Source organism: Colossoma macropomum, unplaced genomic scaffold, assembly GCF_904425465.1.
Source record: "Colossoma macropomum unplaced genomic scaffold, Colossoma_macropomum, whole genome shotgun sequence".
In the NCBI taxonomy this organism is placed as follows: Eukaryota; Metazoa; Chordata; class Actinopteri; order Characiformes; family Serrasalmidae; genus Colossoma; species Colossoma macropomum.
In genome coordinates this window covers 12,992,282-13,019,982 of record NW_023494792.1, presented here as the reverse complement: position 1 = coordinate 13,019,982, position 27,701 = coordinate 12,992,282, and the positions used below count along the sequence as shown (strand labels likewise).

Here is a 27,701-nt window from a genome sequence, read left to right as displayed (position 1 = left end):
CACACACGCAGCCCCGCCAGCAGAGCACAATCTTTAACACAACACACACTGCTGGAAGCTTTTATTTGTTCTCTATTTTCATTAGCGCCCCGCTGAACAGCTACTGTAGCCTTTGGCTGTCAAAGTATAAACTGAAAGGTTTAGTTAAAGCAGTGGCATGAGGAATATTTGGCTTTCTGCCATTGCCAGAGTTGGCTAGTTCAACAGAAATGTTTCATAAGTGTTTTGTTTTAACTGTATGCAGCACAAATGCTAGCTAGACTTACTAGCCTAGCCTGGCTTCTGTGGAGTGACGCCATAGAGCTGTGGTTCCCAAGCCTGGTCCTGGAGAACCCCGTCCTGCACATTTTAGTGTTTTCCCTGCTCCCAACACACCTGATTCAACTTAAGCTAATTACCACCCCTTCTGGAGCTGAGGTTGGTGTGTTAGAGCAGGAAAACACAAAAACGTGCAGGACAGGGGGACAGGGTTGGGAACCTGTACCATAGAAAAAACACTTTCAGTTCTCTAAAGACCCTTCCAATTGATTAAAGGTGAAGGTTCTACACCAATTTAAGGCTTTTCCAAGAACCAACACAGAGGCACAATAACACAGTGCTCACACGCAAACAAGGTAAGCAAGCAAGGTAAGAAAGAACTCACACACATCACCACCGTAAAGCTGCTTATTTATGAATTTATTTTCAAATGTAAACTTCACTATTTCATGCATACAAGTTAAGACAACATACATTATTTGACAAATTCTTGTTAATTCTCATATTTGCATAGGACAGAGTCACAATATATTGTCTAACATGTAAAAAATAATGTCATAAAAAGGTACAGCAGAGCAACCATAGACCAGCAACATTAATAGTCTGTATAATTCATGGAACTGTACAACTGTAATACTTCACTGTAGTGATTTTGGTTGATTGAGGAAGAAAGAAAAAGAACAGAAAAATGGTGATACATGGCAGGTTTTGAATGAGGTCATGGAGATAGGAACTGGCCATAGTTGAAGTTATGAGTTATTTTGTACAAAGAGCATTACAGCGGTGCTGTAGTCACTGGAACAGGCATCGCATGGTGATGTAGAAAATAGAGACTAAAATGTACATTAGGAAGGCAAGCCAAGTACACACAGAGGAAGCCTAGAGGACAGCCTGAGGCCTCCATGGCCTCCCTAAAATTCTCTCTGTACAACATTTATATTTGTTCATATTACGATTGGAGGGTCATTGACAGTAAAAACAATGTGCATAATTGATGTGAGAGAGAAAGTAGTCATTTAAAAATGAGTTTTGGCCACTGAAAGACTTTATATCACTAATATCTATTGATTTATTGGGTATCTAGCTAGAAGAAGTCCATTAAAAGACCCGTCTGGTCTTTTTTTTTTTTTGTCGATCCATCACAGGTGCTGGGCCTTATAGACATCTTTGCAGTTTAAAAAAATGAGTGCACTTTATAGGAAAGAAACAGATGTTGACTCAGTGAGAAATGGTATGAATATATGTAGATGTTTGAGCTGTGATGTTTTCCATATTGGGTTCTCCCTGGGGTGGGGCAGGGGTTTGAGCCTCGTATAGGAACCCAGTCACGCGTGTTCATCAACACCTGCTATCAGAACGGCTTCGGCACTGCTGACACCACTGAAAGCTGAATGCTTTTAAAAGGGGGGACAAAAGTGACCGCGCCCTTTAAAAGCACTCTTAATCATCAGTACCAACGACTGAGAAGGTTACATGATACCCCAGAAGCCTTCACATACAGTAACAGTCTAGACTTCTCCCTCTCTGAAATATTTTGAGGCATTCGTGGGATCTCCACATGAGACAACAATCTTTTTCATTGGTACACATCTACATTGTCATTTCAGAAGATGGAAAAAGCTTGCTAACGGACAGACGAATGATGTCAAGGGGCTTCCCCCCTGGCCGTACAGTTACAGAATGGCATTTACATAGCCACTCACTTTGGAGAAACAAACTAAATGCACGAGCACAGTGCTATTCTACCTGTGGGGGCCCCACATTTCAGCATTGGACTGCACAGAGGGACCACAGGCGATGAGAGGAAAGCAACAGTCTTTTAGTAAGTCTACATATTCACAGATATGTCTTACTGGGACAATCAACATAGCAAATGAGGTTTAACCCTGCCTTTGTTCATCTCTAGAAGTTCAAAGGGTTCTCTTTTGTTTCCTGAATACACAGAGAGAATACCTCAGTGAGTCACACATTGACGGGTCTACAGCTTTCCTTTCAGCAAATGGGCCTAAATGTGCTTTGTGAATTGGCAGACTTAACTCCAGCTAACGCAATACGAACATTCATGCATTCATCCATTCTAGAAGCCTTTGGAGACAATTCTCAAAAAATAAATCCAGACCCAACGAGGCTCCAGTTATTGTAACCCAGTGCTGCACTTTAATTAACTGAACAGTGTGGGTCCCTTCACGCAGAGGCTCAAATGGCAGGTTATAGCACCACATTGGCCTCTGCAATGGCATCTTTCACCTCTTCAAGCTCTACGTGCAATAATTCCATGGGCCTAACCCTATTTTGCATTTGTCTTTCAAACTCACATATTTACTTCACACAAGACTGACAAAATAATGTACACACAGAAGCAGTCTTTTAAAATTCCCTTTCTGAGACACTCCGGGAGTTCTGTCCGAACGTGGCATGCCCATGTCTATTTTGTCCAGCAGGCACCAGCCAGCAGAGAACAAGCGCATAGTATAAACAAATGGAACCAACTCTACAAAATGGCAGAAAACAAGCAGAAATGTTAAGAAAAGTACCCAAATTAACCAGTTTCAGTAAATACATCACAGTCAAAAACAGAACATAAAATAAATACATAAAATTAATGAAGCTTCAATGCATTGGTTTGATACAAGCAGCACATTTATAGCAATGCAATTGCAAACCTTTGGAATGGTTGGGTATTCATTTATGAATATAATGTCCAATAACATCCATGTTCTAACCAAATACGTTCCAAATTGTACAACCAAGACAAATTAAGAATAACAAAAACAAACTAACAGAAACCAGTATAATTAAAAGTACATCAAGATCACACCAAAAGAAGGAAAAAGAAATTAAAAATACTTGTGTATGCAATGCACATCATTCAATCCTGTACACATACTTAAAAACACATCACTCTTAGAAAACTGTACAAGGTTGTTTATTTAATGTTACCTACTATGGTAAATGCGTTTAACTATCTAAGGGGTTTGCAGTTTACTGGAATTACAACTTTAATGCCTTTGGCACGCATTATCAAACCTAATCTGCTATTAAAAAGAAAACAAATATGAACTAAAATTCATTCCAAATATACCAAACTGATTAGTATAATTCTGTCAACAAGAAAATAAGAAAATAAATTATGCTCATTATCAGGGCAGTCCTATGGTTAAATGCAACCCACTATTCTTTTATCATGTCATTATTTTCTGTTTCAAATTGACATTTTGGGTAAGATACTGACAATTCGGATAATATTGCCATTATAGTTGGCCCATTATTTCAGATATGCACTCCAACCCCCCCACCCCACCCCTAAAATACTTCATACGTCTTCATTCATAACCTTCTCAGTTCAGTTTCTTTGCAGAGGTATGAGATCAGAAAGACAAGATGGATAACATGATGGTGATTTTAAGTTTCTAACCATGGAAATAAAAGTCAAATGTAACAATAGTAATAATAATAATAATAATAATAATAATGAGACTACACTACCTACTCACAATGCTGTGGTCTCTATGGTGATGCAACATTTGAAAATGAAGCTTCTCACATCAGTCTCATGCGATGCTTTCAAGCTTTCGAGAAGAAGGATTTCCCTTTGTCAACTTCGCCCCTTCTTCAATCCTCTCTCTCCATAGCTCAGCAAGTCTTACAGAAAAAACGAGATTATATAGCTATATCCTGCTTATAACAAAGAGCATTCAGTGTCTCTGGATAAAGAGGGAACTGCTGGACTCTACCTCCCTCAATGCCTATAAAACTATGCATGGAGCAAGCTTCATTGCAGTGGACTAAGATTAAAACATGAAACAATAATGACAATCAGAAAGAAATATGATAATTACATTACAATTAGAGAAGTAAAATTAATCAGAAAAAAAGAGAAAAAAAACATATATTACAAATAAACAAAGCCAGATGAATATATCCATAATCACACGTAACTTGTGTGAAAGTTGAGCTGTTAGCCAAGGACAGAGCAAGTACAGTTTTACCCTAGACATGCCTCAATCTGTGTTCAATGGTCTTGCATCTGATTCAAGTAGTTTCGGAACAGTGACGATGAGGAGAAAACGCATCCTTTTACATGTATTTCACACTAACCTGTGACTATGTATGCATAAACGTCCATTAACTAAACATTTCCTTATCACACATTATCTCAACAGTGCCTCGAAGATGAATCAATGCTTTACCTCCAGGATGCCCTTAAAGGACCGTTTCAGGGCTCTTAAGAGCCACTGGTGCCATTAGAACATGCTACTAGCTTTGGCAGGAGTACAGTTTAGGGACAGGGGGTATATGACCATTCCTCAGAAGAAGAGAACTGGTGTCCCATATAAAGCACTCAACACTGACCAGCAGTGAGGAGCACACAGAGGTGACCTATCTACTGCAATATATGGTTCTGGGTAATGGAAAGAATATGTAAGCAGACGTGGATGGAAGGGTGTCACCAGCTCCTCTTTTGGGATGGTCAATAGGAGGTGAGGAGAAAATGCCATTCATTTAATCTGTAATTTAGTAACTTTACTGTCCCAGTGTGGACTGCAACAGAGTGGAATCCCACGTCACGCTGCACTTCTGGAATCAGCATAAAGGGAGGGCAAGGCAGTTTATCTAAGCAGCGAGACAGCTTTACATGTGGTCTCATTGCAGTAATAATGCGTCTGTGATGCTGTTTACTTTCATTAGGGGTGTTTTCTTTAGGCAGAGAGGAGAGAGAAAGCCTCGATTATGTGCACCCGTTTCAAAAGCTTGGGCAGAGAGGCCCCGGGGGGGTTGGAGGGAAGGGAAGGGAGGGAGGGTGGGTAGAGGGACAAGGCCTGGTATTCACAGGCCCTCCACCTGCTCCTGCTGCTCGGGAACACTGCATCCCCAGCTGGGCGGTTTTCACAGCCCCCTGTTGCTAAACTGCAAAAAATGACATCTTGGTGAATGAAAGCATCTTACATGTAGATGCTTTTTCAGATCATTTTGATTGCTTTGAACATTATCACTTGATGACGTAAAAGTACACAAAAATGACATTTTAGATGCTTTCATTTGCCAAGAGATAATGTTTTGCTGTGTATCCCACCAGCAGCCATGGAGAGACTGAAAGGTAGGGAATCAAGGGTAGATCACATTATACTTGTTCTTTGCGAATCAAGGTGCTTTTTTTATTTTTTTAATGAGAGTGAGGCATTTTTGCTGGCTGTTTTTGTGCAAAAAAGGGCCTCGCCCTGTTTGGCTGGCTTTTTGTGCGGAGCGCCCTGGTCAGCTGTCTTTTGGTCAAGAAGCCTGTGTCATGTGCATTCATGTGCTGACCAATCAGGTGAAGGTTAAGCTTCAATGACAGTTGTCAACATGTTTGCAGTGGCTTTGTAGCGATTGATATAGCATAGTGAGAAACACCATTGCCCTCTACATGGCAGATGAGGGCTAAATTCCCAAGCAAGCATGCCACGCTATACTATGAGTCCTTGGGCAAGACTCCTGAGGCTACATTCGCCTACCTCTGTAATGTGATTAAATCACAACTCGCTCTGCATAACTGCATCTGCCAAAAGCATACAAATGTAAAAATTACCCTAACAGCTTGTTGTGCTAGACAACATTAACTATAGGACGGGCAAAGCGCAGCCAAAACCAGCCATCAAAAAATGCAATGTCAACCCCCAAGAAGACAAATCTTTTTCAGCCTTGAGAAAAATGACCCCCACTCCCACCCCCAGTGGGCACAGGAGGCTGAATAAGCACATATATGACAAGTGACAGAGGGACAACAGAGAGCATGTAAAAGTGACATTGCTTGACAAGTTCAAGTGTGTGTGCAGATGGGTCAATGAGGGTGTGCATCTGTGTTTGCGAGCATGTGAAAGTGAGTATGTGTGTGTGTGTGTGTCTGTGTGTGTGTGAGGCAGTGCCACAGTAGTTTAGACAGTGGTGCCTCTATTCATGGTAGGTTTTTGAGAGCCTCTGGCCTGAACTGATGAGGTATAGCTGTGAGGCATGGCTTGTAGCAACATAAGACCACTTTCTCACGCTGGTTCTTCATCCTCCCAGGCTACAGCAAGCAAAGGACGGCAAATCACGGTTTACTCAAATGATATGTCTGCATTACTGCATAAATTTTGGTAGTGGCATTCACAAGAGCCTAAAAAGCCCCTTTGAAATGAGAATCAAGTTTGAAAGCAGCTGCTATAATGGTACATTGAGGTAATGTGTTTAGCGGCAACACTGACTGTTTCTATCAGCGCATCCGCAACAGTAAAGAAGTGTATGTAGAGGTCTGGATATACTACCAACATGTAAAAGTCCATTGTCAGGAGTCTCCTGACTTCACTGCAATAAATGTGATACACTGCAAAGACAAATGCTAATAATTTGCTTGATTTGCATCTATACATCTGTCTTTATGTCAGTCTTTCAGAGAAAGAGGAAAAAAAAGATCACTGCAAAGTTCACTGTGTCAAAGCTGGAAAAACAGTTGTAAAATCAGCACGCTGCCTCCTTCCATTCTGCTCTGAGGGGCAAGAACTTTAGATAACAGACATGCCAAACATGCTAAACATTCTCGTTATAATTGATAACATAATCATTCTCATTGTCCATGAGCTTTTGCTGTCCCTATTATTTGGCCTTTGCCTTCCTGAATTATAAAACCTAATGTCCTGACATTTTGGATGCCATCCAGACAGAGGAGCGCCCTCACTCCACCCTTTTTAAAACACAGTGGTACATGGCGGAATGCTCTCTCTTCCGTTAGGGGGTGAGCAGGGAGGGGGCAATAAGGAGGGGAGTGAAGGGGTTTGTTAGACTAAGAGAGCCATAAGGGAGAGCTGACTGGTTGTCTCTTCCGCTGGACTGCTCAGCTTATGATAAAGCCCCCCGTCTTTATCTGGTTCCCCCGGGTAAGGCCCTTTCTTTCCTGCCTCCTGCAGATAGCTGCTTTTGTTCTTAATTGGAGGCTTCACTCTGTAACCATGGACCCAGCAATCCCGCCCAGCTCAGGTTTATGGTGCGTCCGGATGGTCCTCATAAACTGAGTTCTGAGTTTACCACAAGGAAGTTGCACTCACATTTCTGACAAAGTCATAAATACAAGTGATAAACTCAGGCAAGTTTACAAGTTATGATGCATCACCAGCCTCTGCATTCTCTGATACACTCTCGCTGTCATACCAAAACTGTGCAACTCCATTATTGTCATTTTTTCATTTGAGAATGCCAGCTGCCCTTTACATCGTAAGAAATTTTCATCATGAATAGAAATTACTCGTAATAAAATCTTTTTACATTAATGTAAGAATGTATTTTCACCTGAAAAGTTACTATTTTGGAGATACAAAGTTTTGCTATGACAGTGATAATATGTACAGTTCACATCATAAATTCACCAGTGACAACTGTAATCACAACTTGGTCACAGGACAATTTCCCAGACTTTACAAGTTATTGAGAAGCATCCGAATGCATCATTACTCCACTCAGAAATCCTGCAATGATTCAGCCTATATTTTAGCCTGCCGGGCTAGCCTCCCAGCAAAAGACCCTGGAGACACTCTCTGTCACTCCCTCCATTTTTCCTCCCCCTTCTCTCTCTCTGTCTTTCTCTCTCCTTCTCCCTGTCTGCCTCTCTCCAGGGGGAGGCAGGCTGAGGACAGCTCTACTGCAGTGGCTCTCTACTCTCCTCTCCAGTGCGCTATGAATAGCCCTGTGTGGGGCGTTTCCAAAGCGGCGGACAGGCCACAGTGGGGCTGGGCAGGGTACAGAGCAGAGGGCCAGGGCGTCTGCCGTTACCTAAACTCTGCCAACACCCCTCCCTCACCACCCCCCACCTCTGGATATTACTGGCAGAACAAAAAGAAACCCTTCCTGTTCTCTCCTTCACACTTCAGTCTTTGGTGGTTTCTGCTTGTGTGCTTTTTCCTTTCATGTTTTCTTTCGAGTGTGAGTCAAAGAGATCCCAACAAAGTCCCTTCCTGGGTGTGTTATATACCTGTACTGTTGTGTGAAAAACAAAACAAAAAAACCCTGAAGTTGATGCATGTGCAGTCTTTATGGTGCAAAGCAGCTGCTTTGAAACTTTATCCTCCACATTTTTAGGGGGATTTAGTTCAGTCCTGTAAAGGAGAGCGGTTGGGTTCTAACACTCCTCATTGGGCAGACTGGGCAATGTAATGGCGGTTTCATCACCTACATTCATACAATGTAAGGTTTCCCTTTGAAATCAGGACCCAGCCAAGAACAACCTCCACAGCTTTGTGGGAAAAAAATAAAAGGGTCTAAGAGATAGTGATGTTGAACACAAAAAGAGTTCTTTCCAGTCCCAAAGACACAATAACTTTCACTCCATTCTAGTTCCTCCTCTGTTGTACCACCTCTTACAGACAAATCAAATATTAATGTTTAGTTTGAATGACTGTTAAACCCAGTGCTAGTTTCCCCTGATGTGAAAACCAACAAAAAAAGGACAAAAGGAAGAGTGCAATTTTTTGTTGAGTGTAAGGCTGTTTTTTATGTATGTTTTCTCTTCATCATGTTCATTCTTTCAAGCTAATGAGGCCATCCCTGAGCAGGGCACAAAATTCAACCTCTGTTGAATTTCAGAGTAAAGTGATGCTTGTATTGTGCAGTCAAGGTGAATATTAAAGGAGAAGAAAAAAAAACAACTGTCTTGAATCCTGAGGTGTGTGTGCCCCTCCCCCTCACCCGTTTTTAAATAAAAAGGAGAAAAGAAATAATAATCGTATACCTGTCAATTTTGTCTACTTTTTTTGTTCAGTTAAACTGAGTTGATTAAATGAAAGGAACGAAAAACAAAAACACAATGGAAAACTGGCCACAGCCAGAGGCTATAAAAATACAGACATATGGTTCATAATGTAAATATTGCCATCTGGGAAAGGCATTTTTTTTCTTTTCTGTGTTCTATTTTTTTCTCTTATATGAAGTTGCACGAGAAAATTGCACTACAGGAAGCGGTTATGTACAGTAGAGTACACCACAGCAAGCGAAGGGATTAGCAAAGAGTAGGTGGCCGCTAACAAATGTGCAACATCACTATTTTTCGACAGAAAAGAAAGAGGAGGTTTTTAAAAAACACACAGCCTGGATTCCCAGGGGCAGAGGGCAGAAAGTGCGGCCGGGTTTAAGGCGAGTTGGCTGGGCTGAGGGCGGGACTGAGGGCAGGGCTGAGGGTGGGGCTGGAGGCATCTGAGCGGCTGTAGTCGCTGAGCGAGCCTGGCCGCGTGCTGCTTCCTCCAGCCGGTCCACTGGTAGCTCCCTGCTGCCTCTTCAGCATGGCTGGCTGGAAGTCGGAGTGGCGGCGGGCGTGCTTCATCAGGTGGTCACTCCGCATGAAGCGCTTGTCGCACAGTGGGCAGCCAAACTTCTTCTCGCCCGTGTGGGTGCGGTAGTGGCGGGCCAGCTCGTCCGAACGTGCAAACTTCTTACTGCAGTCGGGCCAGGTGCAGGGGAAGGGCCGTTCTCCTGTATCACGCATACACACACACAGCTGTCAATATTTACTCAACTCCAACAGAGACATTCAGACATGTAAGTACCTTGTTTTCACAACATTACCTTTGTAATGTATATTCTAGGTATCACTAGTATATACATAACAAATCCTCATATAACCAACAGAATACAATGTCAATAACTGAGAACTACACTACTCGTCATATTGATATTTGTTAGCTTAATACTATGTAATAATAACATATGACAACACTTTTATTATTACAAGACATACACCAAAAGTTTTGTTTTTTTTTAAATAGGGGAACAACAAGATGCTATTAGAGGGAAATTCCATCAATATTTGAAAGTCAAGATAAGGTCAATAGGTTAAGATATGGTCAATAAGGGAGTTACAGTCAGAACTGTTCACAGTGGTGGTGATAGGAACCGGATGTCTGAACTGTTAAATGCCTCTAAAAGCAACATCACAAAAAAATTACATGAATAGTGGTTACAACAATGTTGTCTGATGCCCAAGACATTGTTTTATTATATTTTACACAACTGTGTTAAAATGTTTTTTGTCCATTCACAGTGGAGAGGTACATACAGGGTATTATGAAGCAGCCCCCAAAGAAAATGTATTTTATTCAGATTTACCACTATTTCGCCATCATCAACATTACATATAAAAACTCAGAAGACATGTGTAGGCTTAATGGCCATTTTGACCAGTAAATAAAATGGCTATATTTGCACTGTAGACATCATGATCCCTGGTTTCTATCACCACCACTGTAAAGAACATGTTAAGTCCCTTTTAAATGATAAATAACATTGTAAACATCTTTAAACATTAATTTATCAGCCTCAAAATTACCTTTTAAAATATGAGGCATCCTTTATATTACTTGATAACTTTATTACAACTTCTTGATACAGCTTTAATAATTACTGTATACACAAATTCCTACATGTATGTACTAGAATCAAATTAGAATCATAATATTGTATGTAAAATGTGTGTAAAAAATACATGCATGTATATGTATCATATCTATTACAGTATTGTGTGTACAGTATTTCAAAACCTTTAAATGGTAGGGTATCTACCATGTTTTCAAAACACAGAGCATATTACAATGTGAATAACTTAGAAATACAAACATACTCATTTATTTTGGCTTGAGCAAACATTGCGTAGCTTGATTTGCTTCTGTTCAAAGTCATGTGAACCCATGTTGATTCGACTGTATTTCAGCAGCTTGCTGAGTCCAGAACAAAGGTGTTAAGGAGGCCACAAGTCATCAACTCCACCATGCGTTGCTAACAGCAGTTAACAGGGGAGTCTGTGCCAACTGATGTGAACCTAGCAGTTTTTCCAACCCTTACGTGGACAAAGAGTTCTTTCAGCACAGCTGAGTTCGGCCATGCCCTTTTGTATCCAGTATGGCCCCTATTAAGCAACTGCAGACTTTGTTTTAGTAGAACAGCCAAGATCTACTATAACCAGTAAGTGTTTTTCTGATTTAAGCCTGATTTAGCCTGATTTGAGGTTAGGAACTGGATATTAGAAGGAGTTCCCAGATCAGTATATAAGGGAACCTTGCATTCAGAAATACAAAGCCACTTTGTATACCTGAGCTTTCTCTCCACAAAGCAATACTGCATCACCAGAGACTCAGTTTTAGCTTTAACTTAAGAACTCAATGGTAGACCACAGTGAATGATTTGGTGGGCAGAACGCATTCACAGGCAGGTCACTTGAGGGTTTAACCTGCATTTAGATCACAAATGAATGCCCAACATGCAGCCATAAAGGCCCTGATGCTTTTCAGTGCTTTGCAAGGCACTACAGAGAAAGCACTGGCCCTTTCCCATTGGTCTTCCATTTGTAGAAATGCCTGTGAAAAGTTGTTTTTACAACTGCTAAGCTAGGTGAAAAGCCCTAAACGTTAAACAGGAATGAACTGCATTACAAATGGGCCATATGTGCCAGTGCCAGTTCGTCATTCTAATTGAAGAATAATTAGAATAAGACACAAAACATTAACATTATATGTGACATATACCATATACTGTGTGTTGTCTTAAGCACCCACAGTGTTGAATACACAAACTAACACCAGTTGGGATTAAACACACCAAAGTTGTTTTAGGGTTGACGCAAAAGCATGATCCATGGAGACTCGAGCGAAACAGCATTTTTCACTAGATGTGCACATGCTGTGGAGCCAGACACAGTCTAATTAAGCAGGTTTCAGATGCTAAAGATCTTTAAAGTACTACCCTGCTCTTGTTCCAACACGTAACTACTAGTGACTCCAAGCATGGGGAAATTATACCCTTCCCCCTCTTCAATAAGGCAATAAAAGTAGGCTTTGACACAAATCTACTCAAACCCAGATGGGCCTATATATCTTGGTGTGGTTTCCTCACAGCTCCATGTGGAAACTGTGTATGCGGTCTGTATGCAGCATCCCGCACCCAAAAGCCAGAGAAAACATGTCTGATACACCATTCATTTTACTTCCATGTCACTGGTTTTCTGCCCTGCAATAGCGAGAGCCGTCGTTCTAATTTTACCAGCTTTTTTTTACACAGCAGTTCTCCAAGCCTATGTGGTGTAAACGCAAAAATAGGGGCACTGCTTTAGAATATGGTGCTGTTTTGCAACATATAGCCCATGTATGTGTTCGTCTTGTGACTGGAGACTTTTGAAATGCAAATGATAGGAGAAAAGAAGGGGGACAGAATGTCCATCTCAGTCATTAAACAGGGAAACTGGACAAAGCGGAAAAAGCCTGCAAGTGGGCCAGACTGTCCACTGCAAATGCCTTTGTTTTGTGGTTTCCCTAAAGGGTGCAATGGAAAACCATATGTCACTTCAAACACATTATAATTATATATCGTATATCGGTAATATTACTGCATTTTCTTGTGGGGTGGTGGAGGTGGTCTTTTTGAAATGACCAATTTCATTGTGAAAGAACCAACAGAAATTATCCAAAAAATAGAGTAAAAGCTGTTTTTGTAGTTTCCCTAAACGCTGCAGTGGAAAAACCACATGTTACTTCAGACACATTACTTATATATATATATCATCACCGTCATATCAAAACCTCATAACTCCCATTTTCGGAAATGTGGGGGGAGCCATTTGAAAATGCCATCTTCCCTTTACATAGTGTGGACATTTCATGGTGACAGAACCTATAGATATACATTAGAATAGAAAGTAAGAATGTTTTGTTTTCACTTTTCCTATAAAGTTACCATTTTGAAGATAAAAAGCTTTTGTTACAAAAGTGACAATATGTCAGATTTATGTGAGAGACTGCTGGGGGACATTGGGGTCCCTTCCCCCACCATAAAATAGCTATAAAGTGGGGAGTGCACCAACCACAGTGAGTCTAGACTGGCTCTGTCTGAGTTAATGTCCTGCTACTCCTTCCAGACACTCTGAGTGAAATACCCCACTCCCTCTCGCTCCCAGCTAATGGGTGTACACTTGCACGCATACACACAAAGCTATGCATAGAATGAAACAAACAACACAGTTTGGCCATTCAGGCTACTCTTAGTGACTCATCGCGCTCACAAGAACAGAAAAATACACATAAACTGCACATCCACCTCATGTACATCTATAAGGCTTCATACTTTTCTATTCTTGTTTAATCACTTGTATAGTACTCACACACAATAAAAGGAATATGATAGGCCCCACACACCCACATTCTCATGTCAGCTAAAAGGCGAGCAAATAAAGTCTCTGAGCTCTCATTCCTACACAAACACGCCATCATCTGATTCTCATTTGCCACATCCACACATGAACTTCCATCCATGCAAAACAACAATATCAATCTCTCTCCTCTGTAACCTTCATCACTTACACGCCCACGTGAACTAATCCAAAAGGGTCGCTCTTGTTTGACCTCATTTAAACATCCTGGATCTTACCATCATCTTGGAATATAAACATAAATAGACCAAATCTATGATTAGCCTAGTTCTTAAAGAAACAGCATCATAGAACCTCACAGGTTTCTCCAGTCATACGGCTTCAGCAAAGATACAAGTAACCTATGATTTGTGGATTATTATTTGGAGGTTATGTGATTAAAAAGCACACACACTGTTTGTACGTGTCCTTCAGGTTAAAGTTAGACGATACAACAACGTAAATATTTCACCAGCTTTAAGAAAGATGATCAGGCCTTCTGACTGCTATTACAATCAGGCACAACAGTACAGCGCACAGAGAAAAGTCTAAGCATTGTAAGGGCTTATATATTATATATATATATATATATATATATATATATATATATATATATATATATATAGTGCTGATTTGACTGCAGTTGAAATTCTGGATAATTCTGGTGAACTAAGCTGGAGCCCACTGTAGCTATCTTTTGTGCTGCTGTTGATGGTGATTGTCCAGAACACTCCTGAGGCCAGTGTCAGCCTCACACATGTATGGTCAAGAGAAACTTCCAGACAAAAGTGCTACACTGCATCACCACGCATCTAAAACAAGAGCAAGCAGCCTATTCAGAAGAACTGCTGTGCTCAGGGCTTTTCTGCCTGTCTGTCCATCTGTGACCACGAGGACATGAAGCAACATTTCCACAAACACACTAATCATTTATCAGGTAATCCTTGTCATTGTGCTGAATTACAGATGCACGAGAAAGGACAATACAGTTACTGGGGGTTGAGGAATCCCTAGGGCAAAGGGACTTAAACCCCTGGGGAAACTGGAGGAGTCTTTGAAAACACCCCCTTTTGTTTCGGCCTGGAAACAATAAAGAAGCCACAAGCATGGAAATGTGCCACGCCAGCCCTGTTCTAAGTACATGGCCATGACTTGGCGAATTTGCACAAAGCACATCCCTCTTAGCCACTCCCTGCACTGCCTTCCTTTTTTCCACCACATTGGAGGCGGGTGCTTGTGGTGTCAGTACTGGCAAGTATCGCTCTAGCGCATGGCCTGGGTTGCGGGTGTCTTACGTCAGAGCCTGCCAGTAAGCCTCTGTCTCTCTCTCACTCTCTCTCTGGCATGGTGCCAAAAGGACAGTGCGTGCCCCTGCCTTTCTCAGAACGCGGGTTAGTAATTAGGGAAGGGCTTTGGTTCTGAGCTCTGCACTAACGAACACAGTGACCCAGTTACCCCAAGTGGCAGTTACATCACAGTCACTCGCGGACACATCCAGTACTTCCACAAACTGAGCAGCAAGTGTCTTTCCCTCTGAGGAGATAAGATTATGTCACAGGTAGCAGACTTACATAACTGTTCCCTTTCAGTGCCACTGGGTCAGTAAATAAACTGCTTGGCTCTTGTTCATCCTCACACGCACACAAATGCGTGACAAATCCACGGTTAAATTGCATGGAAAAGGCTTGGGGTGGGGGTGTAAGATGATGAGCCTCCTTAACTGAATGGGCTTTGAGATAGATGATCGTGAAACTGGAAAGAGGCCTTTTGAGGAGAACTGTCTGCTCCTTAGACATCTGATCAGCCCTGTATCTGAGCAACACTAAAGCAGACTGAATGTTGATCCAGGAGACTTAATGTCAGTCACCTGTTCCAACAAGAGCTACCAGCATCCCTTAGAGCGAGATAAAATTCCTCCAGTTTTCTCAGCCGTGAGCCTCATGGTGGGGAGGCGGTGAGACATGGCCACCAGTGGGATGTCTAATGAACCCTTCCTGACTGTTGAGCACTATAAGCCTCATAAAAGTGCACTTCCCAGCCCACGCTGTGCTAGCTTGAGGGCTATATACACATGATATCTGAAGACGCCCCTCAAACGTGCTCTGAAATGAGCTTTTTCCACATTCTAAACTTCACTAGTCGCCCCTTAGCTGTTGTCGCCTGGGAAACAGCTCCTACTGAGAGGCCCTATTTAGTAAGACAATGAGAAAAAGACAAGTGTATTTGCCCTCTAGCCCACCAAGCAGGCACTGTATTAAACTAACCATTACAGTCTTACATCACTTAGTCACTATTGACACAAATTGAAAACCAGGGCTTCAGGATGTTGATTAAAACTTTTTATTTTGATCCAAGGCCAGTTGTATTCTATGCTCTGCAACAGCTAGGGTTCATATAGGATTAACCGGCCTAGATCTGGGGCAAACAGGCTTTAGATCTTAGCCAAAAAGGGCAATTACTTTATGGATCTGAGACAAATATGTCTATGACTAATGCGAATACTCCTAAAATAGAGTCTTGTTGTCATGAGGTCAGCTTGAAGGATCACATCAAGTATTGGTTAGACTGAATTTGCAACCTAGCACTTACCACATCCAGAGCTCCACTGAGCATGCCCGCTGAGATCAGTGGCAGACCAAGGCAAATGCGAGGCCCAGAATGGCACCACAAATACAGTGGTAGCACTCATCAGAGGGATGTAATTTATTCCTGTGTTTACGACTGTGGCCAAGTGCCAGGAAGAAACCAGCCAGCCATGCTTCTCCACAGTGGGTTAATCACATGAGGGAAGTGGAAGCTGCACCCCAGCCATATTCTGCTCAGGAGACAAGCTGCCTCTTTGCTCTGGTCCAGGACCAGCCTCGTCCTGCCCAAATGCACCCCATTAGCAGACGATAGTGCAGGGCTGTTCACAGATCAGACCAGAGGAAGAGTTGCTAGGTTCTCCTCCTTGCTATTACTCCTAGAGTGCTAAGCTCTATGACCTCACTCAGTGCTAAGTCATCAGAGCCAGACATCACGGGAGTGGGTGCGGTTATTGTCCAAAAACCACGGCAGCAGAGAGATGTGGGTCACACCCGATATCTAATGGAGGGTGCCAAGAAGTGAGCTCAGTGTGGCCACATATACCATACACAGCAAAAACCACAAACACTGGCTCAAGGACGGCTTGTAAGAAACTCATGGCTGTCTTCAATTCATCAGATGTAGAGCGTTAACACCACAGAACCATCAATGTGAGATGCAACATACATTTCATGACAAATGCTTGGGGAGTTGTGTGAGCAGATTGCTGACAAAGTGAAAAGCTCCTTGTGTGGTTTAACCCAGATTAAAAAAACTCAGAGCCCAGCGAGAGGGCAAAAAAAAAAAAAAACGGAAGGACATTACACCTTGCGTGCAAGCTTGTATGTGTGTGCAAATGTGAATGGGCGTGTGGAGGAGGGGTCTGTCTAACCACAGGGAGCCCAATGCGTCATTACTGGCTTTCAGTCTGTTGTCTCCATTCACTCGTTTGACTTTGAGAAATTGGGGATTAATGTTTCTGTGAGCATGGGTGGAACAAAGACAAATGGGTGGGCCAGGTGTAATGATCAGAACTGGACTGGGCTTGCTGAGAAGCCAGATAGCGAAAAATGGCTATGTTTAATTTATCTTCTTTTGTCTATGATAGAAATGCAAAAAGCCATCATATGGTGTCAGTACTGTCAGGATATGAACAATAGCATCAGCCTTGTGTGCAGCAGTAGGGCCTCCACTGTCAGCCATTTCACTCAGACTTCCACTCATGATAACCATAACTCACTCCTCCTACTGTCTACAACACTCAAACACACACATACCATACAGTGAGCCAAACACCTTCCAATAAGTCTTGCAGCTTTCTCTTTCCCTCAATAAGTACAGAAGCATGTTTTGTAGAATTGCCCGTCTCATCACTTTAGTCTCATCAATTAGCTGGAGTGGAGCTTCTCCCTGGCCTTGAGGGCACTTTTAAAATGCCTGGCAGGCTTGTTTTGCTTCAGGCGGTGGGCTAATCTTTTTAACCCTGGTTAACTAAGGACATGGAGACAGCTGCTGCCATTAGGAGCTGTTTATGTCTACAGAAACGCTGTCATGGGCAGGTGTGCTGCAGAGCCTGTCACACACGTCTCTCCATCGTGCCCCCACTGGCAGGCAGACAGCATCCAGACAGAGTGGGGTCTTTTCACCTCTATATGTGAAATAGCACGGCGACCCCTCCCCTCAAGGCCAGTGCCCATCGGCTGAATGCTCCTTTTCATCCCTCACATGATCACGCCTCAGAGATAGCAACTGCCCTGGATCCTCCACTCATAGATTTATTAGACAAGAAAGGGTCAAATGCTTCACACACGTAAGTTAATGTAAATATGACAGCCTGGAGACAGCCAAGGATCTGCCACACTGTAAAGAAGTTCTATGCTTCTATGCACCTCTATCTGTCTCTCTCCATGCTGTCTTATCTTGTTGTTTGCTCTCCCACCCAACTCTACCTCGAAAATCAGCAGCGGTCGTTGCTCCTGCTGCAGAGCAGGCAAATCAGATTGCCTGCAGATGCAGCTGCACAAATGACCTACATCGACAGGGGGCATTGACAGCGGATCCCTGCATTTACCCTCCCCCCTCCCTCTATGAGTCCACCCTGTACAGCATGTCCCAGGCAGTGTCCAGCTAAGGCAGCACCAAGCTAGCACTAGTCACTCCACCGGTGGCTCCATGGATCAGCACAGTGGCTTAACTACCAGTAAAGGTGATCACACTGGGGACCATTATGCAGGCCCCTTAATGTCTTTATTGGACCCCATACATCACTGCTTACATCACTGCACATGCATGATTATTGGGTAGCTACAATAACTTAATAATATATTTCAACCATTAACTACATTAGCGTATTAACTTGGCTGACATATAAATATCAAGTAACCAAACAAACGACATTGTGATTTTTTAATTTCACTGAAGGTAACTGTTGTATAGGAAGCCCATTCATTTTTTGGCATTAGCGTCCATAAGATCCTTGAATCAGCCACTGAATTAGGAAGGCAGAAAAAATGGAGAACCACACCAACTCCAGATCCCCTCTTTCCTGCCAGGAGAATCCAACACCCCAGATCCGTAGACAAGAAAGAGAGAAAGGGTAGGCACCAAGCACACACACTTAAGCAGCTCCTTTCCTCAAAAGTCCTGCAGTCACAGAAAGAGGACACAGTGCTAGGGGGGTTGGAAAGGAACAGAGTGGCTTTTATAAGGCTCCACCAGAGCTAACTAAAGAATACATGAGCTCAATGTGGTGTTAAGTACAGTATAGGAAGTCGGGGACCTAGCTGTGTCTTAATAAAATCGCTGGAGCATTAACTAAGCTGTACCTAACATACGAAACTGAACGAGCTGTCTAGTGCTTTAGATGTTTTTGGTTAAAAAAAACAAAAAAAAAGAGTATTTTCTTGATCTTGGGAGAAAAAAAGCTTAAGAGCTGTGTTCCCATCAGTAGAAAAGCTTTAATGAGTGATGGATGGCTGGAAATGGACGGTTGAGTGTATGATGAAATACTCATGGGACTGAAGCATGTCGGCCCATCACGTGCGGAGGGGTGAGAGAGAGAGAGAGAGAGAGAGAGAGAGAGAGAGAGAGAGAGAGAGAGATCATCTTTGGCCCTGATGTGCTGGACCACTTTTTGTTTTTTTTAATGAAACAGACTAGTGCTTAGTTTGTGTTGGACACAGCATATGTGAAAAATATGTGGCAATTTTCCACTTCAACTGAATATTCATCAAGAGTGCATCTAGTTTTTATATATACATATACCATGAGAAAGTGTATAGTCTTGATAGAGAGGCCTCAATTTACAATATCTGCAATCTTAATCACAGCATCATACAATAAAATATTTTGGATCTGACAATATAATGTATTCTGTGGTATTTAGAAATTATGACTATAATTCAAAGGCACCATGTTTCTGTTCCACATCTATCTAATAAAATGCCAAAGTACATTTTTAGCCTGATTTTCAGTTCATTTAAACTAACAAAAAATAGTCAATCTAACAACCACCGCTAAATGTTAGTGCTAGTCCTGGCTTAAAACTAGCCAGAGAATTGTGGTAGTCCTGGCTTAAAACTAGCCAGCTATCATCTCCACACACCACAGGATAGGTTAAATTGTGGCTAATTGGTGCTTCACTGACATAAGTTTAGAGGATAAAGACTGAAATCTGAGAGTGATGTTGCACAACTAGTGTTGGAGTGATACCCTAAGGAGAGGACTAAATTATCCGTACATCGAGTGACCCTGTTGTGCAATCCACAACTGTCCTGAAAAACAGCACTAATATAATTACTAACCAAACACCTTGTGTGCACTAGAATACCAGTAGGTCAGCAAAAGTCAAAGTGTACCCATGGGCACCATTCCTGCTTTGTACTCTGTTCTGTAAGTGGGAGTCCACAGGTGTGGAATGGAAACTGGGCTTAGTCAGAGAGTCAGAGAGGGCAGAGCATTCCTTGCATGACGCTGTCCCCGAATGCTGTGCCCAACAGTGCCATAAGCCTGGCTCTGTTCCCAGGTTAGCGGGTGGAAAGCAGAGCAGGGCCAGAACACCCAGCTCACACCCACCTATTAGACTTTTAAGCTGAACCTGCGTCAGGTCATGCTACACAGGATATAAATGTCCCTACATGATGGTGCACAGGAAAGGAAAAAAGCATGACAAATCACTGAGACCTCACACAAGTTCCATAGCTTTAATTAGTTTTAATGTGTTGTCTGCATGAATGTCAAGTACACATTGTGCGAGATAGCATACGTATCTATGTATTGAACTTGTGTTCCTACATTATAGAAAAAACATGGACTGATTAAGCCTCATTTACCAATATCTTGAGAAAGGTATTAAGAAAAAGTTTATGTTAGATTGATGACATGTTCTCAGACCACAGAACTGTTCACACCTTCGTGCTCTTAAGTGTGTGTAGATTCTCTTCTTACCTAAGAACAAATCCCCAAAAAATGGTGAAAAAAGAAAAGAAAAAAATGGTAAAAAAAGAAAAGAAAAAAATTGTGAATGTCAGAATCTTCATAAAAATTGTGTAAGTGGGTTTTATAAAGAAATTTAAGAAGGAACCCTTAAGAACAGTTGATGAATGACGCCCAGTGTTATTTGTGCATGTTCTGAAGCCCCAGGTGGTGCTGAGGGTGCCTCTAGGGCACAATGTCGTGAGGAGCCCCCAGGAGCACTGAGGTTAAGGGAGCAAACAAAAAGGCAAACCGACTGTAAAATATGTCATTATGTCCTTTGGTTGGGTTATGCTGCTAGTGATTAGTTGTGAAGCCTGTCCCAAGCTAATGCAATGACAGAAGAGCTTTTTATGAGGCCCATGGCTCTGTCAGGGTTAGAGGTGCCGCTGCGACAGACATGAGTGAGACATGAGCTCATCAGAGCCATCTCTTAGTCTATGCTAACCTTGTATTTTCCACTACATGACATGTTATTCAATTTCAGCCAAAGGGGAAGTTCTATCCTATTAGGCTCTATAGATATTGCTGTGGGATTATGAAATAGAACATACAATGCATCTCAACCTTACTCAACTCATCAGAAAATAGCCAGCATGTGGCTCAGTGGGATAAGTGACAGGATCTGCAATTTGAAAATAGCCATCCCCTCTTTGCTGACATACTGTGCTTTTCACAATCCTGCCCCCTAAAGCTGCTTTAGCCAATCTCATGTCAATGTATGGCATTACAAGCCCATTTTCCATAGCTCAGGCCAAATGGCTTGTGGGGGGAAGAGGAACACCCACCTCGCTGATGCAGGCGATCACACAAAAGCTGTCTGGTAACCTTAGACCCTGAACCTGCTGAACCCATCTAAACCTGCACAGCATAATGACCAATTTGTATTCCGGATGTGCACCCTAAACTGCAATGTCATAATACACTTTGACCTATGTGTACCACTTCAGTGCAGAACAGAAAGACAACATAAGTTATAAAAGGAGACCTACAAGGTAGGGTGCCGGTGGCCAAAAACACTTCTCAATCTCTTGAGTGAAGCACCATGCTTCTTTGTTTGAGATGTTCTCATGAACACTAGTCTTAGAGCAGCGCAGTAAATATGCACCAATGACATTACAGAGTTGTACAGAGAGCAGATAGGATTACGTTGGGAGAGATTATCCTGGAACACAGGGCCCACATGCACTCTTTCCAATCATGAGGATCCCTCTTGGGTTTGCCAATCAAACACATTTGTGCACCTAATGAACTAACAGAGGACTTTTACGACAGACGATTATCAAAGGAAATCTCCAACAAACATTAGTCTTGAATTAGATGATAGGAGAAATGATATAGATTACAATCAAATGTATACTCAGTCTAATACCCAAAATTAAAACACTCTCCTAAAGACATCTCAGCAATTAACATACAGACTAATTCAAGCCAAGGCACCATAGGGTTGTATTTCAAATAAAGTGTGACTGCACGGGACAAAAGAAATGACAGAGATGTGGTTTGTGCATCATATAGAGCAGACATTTTGTGGAAAAAAATACTGCTGGAGTGAAAAAAGGTTCATGGCAAAGAGAAAGCAAGTGCAGTATCAGTACAGCACGTGTGCACTAAATTTCCCATAAGTGCAACAGTCTCTGTTTTGTCAATCTTCACTGACTACGTCACTTCCTCTCACTGCAGAGAAACTCTCAAGTTTCATATGAGCGTTTCTCAGATGGACCCCCACCCATCCCATTTCACAGCAACAGCGGGTGCTTATTTCCTCTTCTTATCTCTTCTTATCTTTTCAGGTTTAACCTGTTAAAGAAACGCCAATTCTACAAATGCAAGCACGTTGTGCGCTCACATATTTAACCAGTTTGTGCAGAGGAGTGTGATTTATGAGTCTGGCACAAAGTAAAACTTTCTAAAAGTTTGAGATTTTGCCCTCCATCTTGTCTACTTCATATTTTGATATAGTTCTGCTTCTACTTATTCCTACTCTGTTATAGGCATTTTGTAGAAGAGAATTTAAACTGAAATGTCAGCCATACTACTGTATTTAAACATTTTTTTTTGAGAATTATCTTTGGGGTTAGGGTGACAATAAAGCATAAAAGCTCATGTAGTATTTTTCGATATATTTATTACAACCTTTCTGTGTTGTAGCACACATCTAATTTCCTTAGACAAAAAAGCTTGTCCAGTAAACATTAAAACTGATCTCCAAATGTTACAGTACATACTGTATGAGCACATGTACATGGATACACATCTACTGTGGAAAACCTACAGATGTTTCAAACACAACCCTTTGGCAGAAAAAAACAGCTTTAAGCCTCCATTCATGCCAAAGCCAGTCCCAGGTACAGTCAGGCTAAGCTGCAGCAGATTTCTTACGAGGTCACCCCAAGGTCATTCCAATAACCTTATCTCAATCAGGAACATTCTGCAACCACAAGTCACCACAGAATGGCTGGGCAAACTCCTGGCACATGGTTCAACTGTACAAAACTACACTACAAATACCCAAGAACTAAAATAGCCAACTTACTGCAATCAAGCAATTGCATGTGGTTTAGATGTGTGGCAAGTAACATGCAAGGACTTAACATAAAAGGACATCTTCATATGTGTTGGTAAACCCTTAGTCATTTAGGCTTGAGTACACAATACAGTTAAGCTCATAAATATAGTCAGTTAGATATTATAGCAAACTGGTGATGCACCATGGTGATGCGTTACATTGATCAAAAATACAAAACCATCCCCTATTTTCATTTACTATTTAACATTCTCCTCACTATATTTGCATTTCAATGCATACAGTACTGCTGTTTCCTTCAAAGCCGTGAGGCAAGCCCTCTGTCACATGGTTTAAGCAAGCTTTTGATCACAATAGTACATCTGCTCCAGCTCCACCATAAACCTCCTCTTCTCACAGCAAGCTAGCACATGTGACGGTTGCCTTCCCAGCCAGTTGTCCTATGGCGTGCTGTGCATATATATATGTAGTGAGGGCAGAGCACACTGTTTGCATCCACCACAAATAATGCATGATACATTCTGACACCACTAACATATAGACATAAAGACATGATGAGCTGATGCCAAAGAGGCAGATGGAAAGCAAACAGCAGCTTTATCCAAAATTATAAGCAAAAACTAACAGCATTAGAAAAGTCAATTCCTATATGATCTCACATCAAAAACACTAGCAAAGCTGAACTGAGTCATCTAAAAAAGAGGCAATCCCTAGCTCCAAATAAATTTTATTACTGAAAGGATTAGAGTTTCATGCCCAGTTTCTGATTCAGGAAGACAAATGTTCCAAAGCAGAGTTCAAACCAGAGTCTGCAAAGAGTTCAGGGCGTTACTAAAGTCAAATGAGGACTCCGGCTCACTTGGCTCCCCTTGTTTGTTTTTATAACACTGTGTTCCCCCTTCAATTAGACAGTGGTGTTTAGCTGGGAGTGGGATCCATTTTCTCTTTGCTCTGTTGGTCGAGACTGAGGGAAAATCTGCTGAGTGCTTAGGAAAAGGCGCCCAGCACATACCAGGTTGGCTGAGCCTGGACTGCTGAACTCAAATGACCCACATTCTCTGATTACCAAAACAAATGAGGCGGAACTCTCATTATTCAACCAGAACACGACCCAATCGCAAGCCGGCAAGCCGGAGCAGGGCCCAATCAGAAGTGAAGAACACAAAGAATAACCCAGTTAATAGAGAACGCATCAGGATGGGGCTCAAGCATAGAGCCAAAAAGAGTATGACTGGCCACAGGCCACAGACTGTGGCATCAAACTACATCACTTTCTTTGTGGGAACCATGAACACACAGGTATGACCACACATCTGTGACCACATACCTACACAGTTATGCACATCCATATCACACATAGGGCTCCTCTCCTCCTACATATTTTGATTAAATGAATTAGGATTCCAGGACAGGGAAACAAGGAGATAAGCGTGGCAAAACACTGTTGAGATGTTAATATGATACAGTACAATTATAATAGCAAACACTTTGTATTCTGAATTATTCAACTGCTCAGTAAAGAGAAGTAGTACACAAAGGAGATCACAAAAATCCCCAGTGTTCACACCTACAGTGTCCATGTAAGTCCAGCTGGACACATCTGATCACTGTGAGAGAGAATTCACTGACCATTTTTCTATGAAGAAGTAGAAAATTCAAGCCACCAGCTTCACAAAGCTCAATTAATAAAAAGTCTCAGCTACTGCTTAGTGGCAATGAAACAGGCACAGCATGTGGCATCCTCCCCACACTCGCTCTTGCATCTGAAAAGGGCGTGTGCACGTGTCAGCCATGTCAAAGCAAACCCCCATTTTGTTGGGTGATTTCTACTTTATGAGATCTTTATGTACTTAGCACTGTATTGTCAGGGGGTCAGTCGGTCTTTGTTGTAGAACACCCTGTTCCATGAGCTGCTAGGCTAAAGATAAGGCTATAAAATATTACAGCCAGCCTTATGAGACAGATTACTGCATGAGCGGTACAACACCCTTGGATGTAGCATGTATTTTGGCGCATTTATGCACAAAAGCTTCATATTTTAACTACAGGGCGGTGCTGTGTGGAGCTCTCCTGCTCCCTCTCTGAGCTCCTCTAGCTGAGTCTGTTGCTGGCCAGATCAGCTGGCAGTCTGGCCGACGGGGGTGTGGCACATCACAACAAAGAGCTTAAGAAGCAGACAAGCATCCGCATAACTCCAACTGCCCCCCTTTCTCTTTCTTTACTCACTTTCCGTTTCCTTCGCTTCTCTACCTGCATCCCGAGGAGCGCCAGCGCACGGAGAGAGAGGTCAAAGAGTTTGTTTGTTAGCCTGTGTCGAGGTCTCCATGCTGGGCTGCACTAACTGTTAGCCGCCGCCGAATGCTAGGCTCGCTAAGGGCGTGTGGATGATAAAGTGTCGGTTGTACAGGGGCCTCAGCTGCTTTTGTTGTTGTTGTTGTTTACCGAGCGACCACTGAACGCATTACAACAAGGCTAGTACACGGCTAACGTGGCTATTGTGCCTGCAAGACGCAGTAACAACTTCTATAGGCGCTCGACAAAGCTTTCAAGAGTGAAAGTGAGGCGACCCGCCCAGTGTGCTGAGGGGGGATTGCATGGGGGAACTGTTGCTATTGACTCTAGCTATAGGTTTCTCTAGTGGGCGTGGCCATATTTACGACGCTGCTTCCCTCAGTTAAATAACACAGTAGCCTACTTTCGTTTTAACAAGTGTGTATGTCTCTTTGAGTGGTGAGGAAATCCTTTATATATCTCTTTTTTTTTCATACAGTAAACAGAATCGGTGTTTCAGGCGTTGTGGCTGATTTTTACAGTTGCAGTGCAGCCGTGTTTACATAGCCAATCCTCCAGTACAATCCAAGATTTTTATTTCGTTATCCCGACCGCTTTCAGCGCTTTATGTTTGATCTGCACAAAGGAAAAAATGAAACAAATGTCAAAAAATCACACACTTGCTGCAGTGGAAACTGACCTGTATGTGTCCTTAGGTGAGCTTTGAGATGGGACGATTTGCCATAAACTTTTTCGCACCCTGAATAGTGGCATTTGTGCTTTTTCTGAGGGGATTCCTGTTCAATTCGAGCCCTCAGCCGCTTGCCTCTTTGTTTAAGGGCAGCGGAGTCGACGGGGATGGCTGTAGGTGTGGCAGAGTTTCCATCATCTCTCGTTAGGGCTGGTGGCACGCTTTCCTCTTTTATTTTTGCCTGCTCGGCAAAATGGTTAGGGGTCTGCTGGTTGAAATCCGCAAGGATCCTGGCCACCACGAACAGAGAAGAGTTGTCCTTCACCAAAGCCTCCTTGGTCTCCTCTCCGCTCCTGGCAGCAGCCGCAGTTTCGGGTCTGATCTCTCTATTCCCTTTAGGACCATGGACGATTGCACGGCTGGACATTGACACAAGGCACTCTGCTGCAAAGTGTTCCATTTCGGAAAAAAAAAAAAAAATCACAAAAGAAAAGGAAAAAAGGAAAAGAAAAGTGCCCCCCCCAAGGAAACGTTTCTCTTAGGTCATTCAGACCCGAGCGCCACTCAGTGAACTCCGCGGAATCCCTCTCTTTGTGTGGTGCTGATGTGGAGGTAGCTCTCATAAAGCAACTCACTTTGCGATCTTACCGGCTTTTCGGCAACACTGACATCCTGCGTTAAACCGCGCCAAAATAAACCGTTCGCGCACCGCGTCCTCCTCTCCTCCTCCTCCTCCTCTCCACCTCCTCCTCCTCTACACGCGCTCTTTCCTTAAGGAGGCGTTTATAAACCCGGACTCCTCGGCTGCGCACAGTGCCATGGTGGCCCCGCTCCTCTGAGTGGAAAGTGACAGGCGGTGTGTCGCGCTGCGCTCCGCGCTGACCGTATCCATGCTGGGGGCGGGTCCGCGCGCGCCTCGTCACAGCGGCCGCGCGCCTCATTGGCTGCCTCCGCCTCATCGCCCCTGCTCAACTTCACTGAGTACCGGAGAAACTTCATTCAGCGCGCGCGCGCTCCCGCGGGTGGGCGCTACGGTGTATTGTGTACGCGCGACTGAGGTGTTGCTTAATGTGCATCCTTTTGTTTCCTCGGCCTGTGTGTAAGCAGTTCATTACAGTGTTATGAATGTAAACTTTTTAAACAGTGTATGAACCTAAAACCCTCTCATCTCCACATCAAAAAAACCGCTGCATTTATGTCATAACTGTGCGTTTTGGACGCTTTAAAAAATGAGTGACGTAGATATTGGACAGTGTTAAAACAGCAAGTGTTTTAGAGTTTATGATTTGTGAGCCAAACTGCAAATCTAAAATGTAATATCTTCCCATATATTTATACGCAATATTTTTGTCTAGCCTACACACTTGACATGATGTTTCTTTAAGAGTTCTTTAGTAAAGAAGATGGTTCTATATAGAACCATGAGAACCCTTTGCATGATTATAGGGTTCTTTGCGTCATGACAGCGTTCTTCACTTCACTTCTTCACAAAAAAATGATTCTTCAAGAGCTCTTTAGTAAAGGCAGTGGTTCTGTTTAGAACCATGAGTTCTATATAGAACCATTTACATGCTTAAAGAGTTGCTGGCATGGTGAAATTCTTCTTCAGATTGATGGAGAACGTGTTGAATATGGTTTCATATAGAACCTTTTTGAAAAGGGTTCTATGGTTCTATATAGCACCAGAAAGGGTTCTTCTATCATTACAAGCATGATATAAATAGAACCCTTTTTGGTGCTATATA

General features: G+C 42.6%; 1 protein-coding gene across 1 annotated transcript; it reads right to left on the bottom strand.

The window, feature by feature from the left end:
• Nucleotides 1–657: 657 nt before the first annotated feature.
• klf13 (Kruppel-like factor 13) lies at nt 658–26,818 on the bottom strand. The gene is made up of 2 exons (XM_036576068.1): nt 25,966–26,818; nt 658–9,729 (listed from the first exon to the last, which is right to left on the bottom strand). The coding sequence occupies exons 1-2, from the start codon at nt 26,414–26,416 to the stop codon at nt 9,389–9,391; spliced, it is 792 nt and encodes a 263-aa protein (XP_036431961.1). The 5' UTR covers nt 26,417–26,818; the 3' UTR covers nt 658–9,388.
• Between the last annotated feature and the right edge of the window lie 883 nt (nt 26,819–27,701).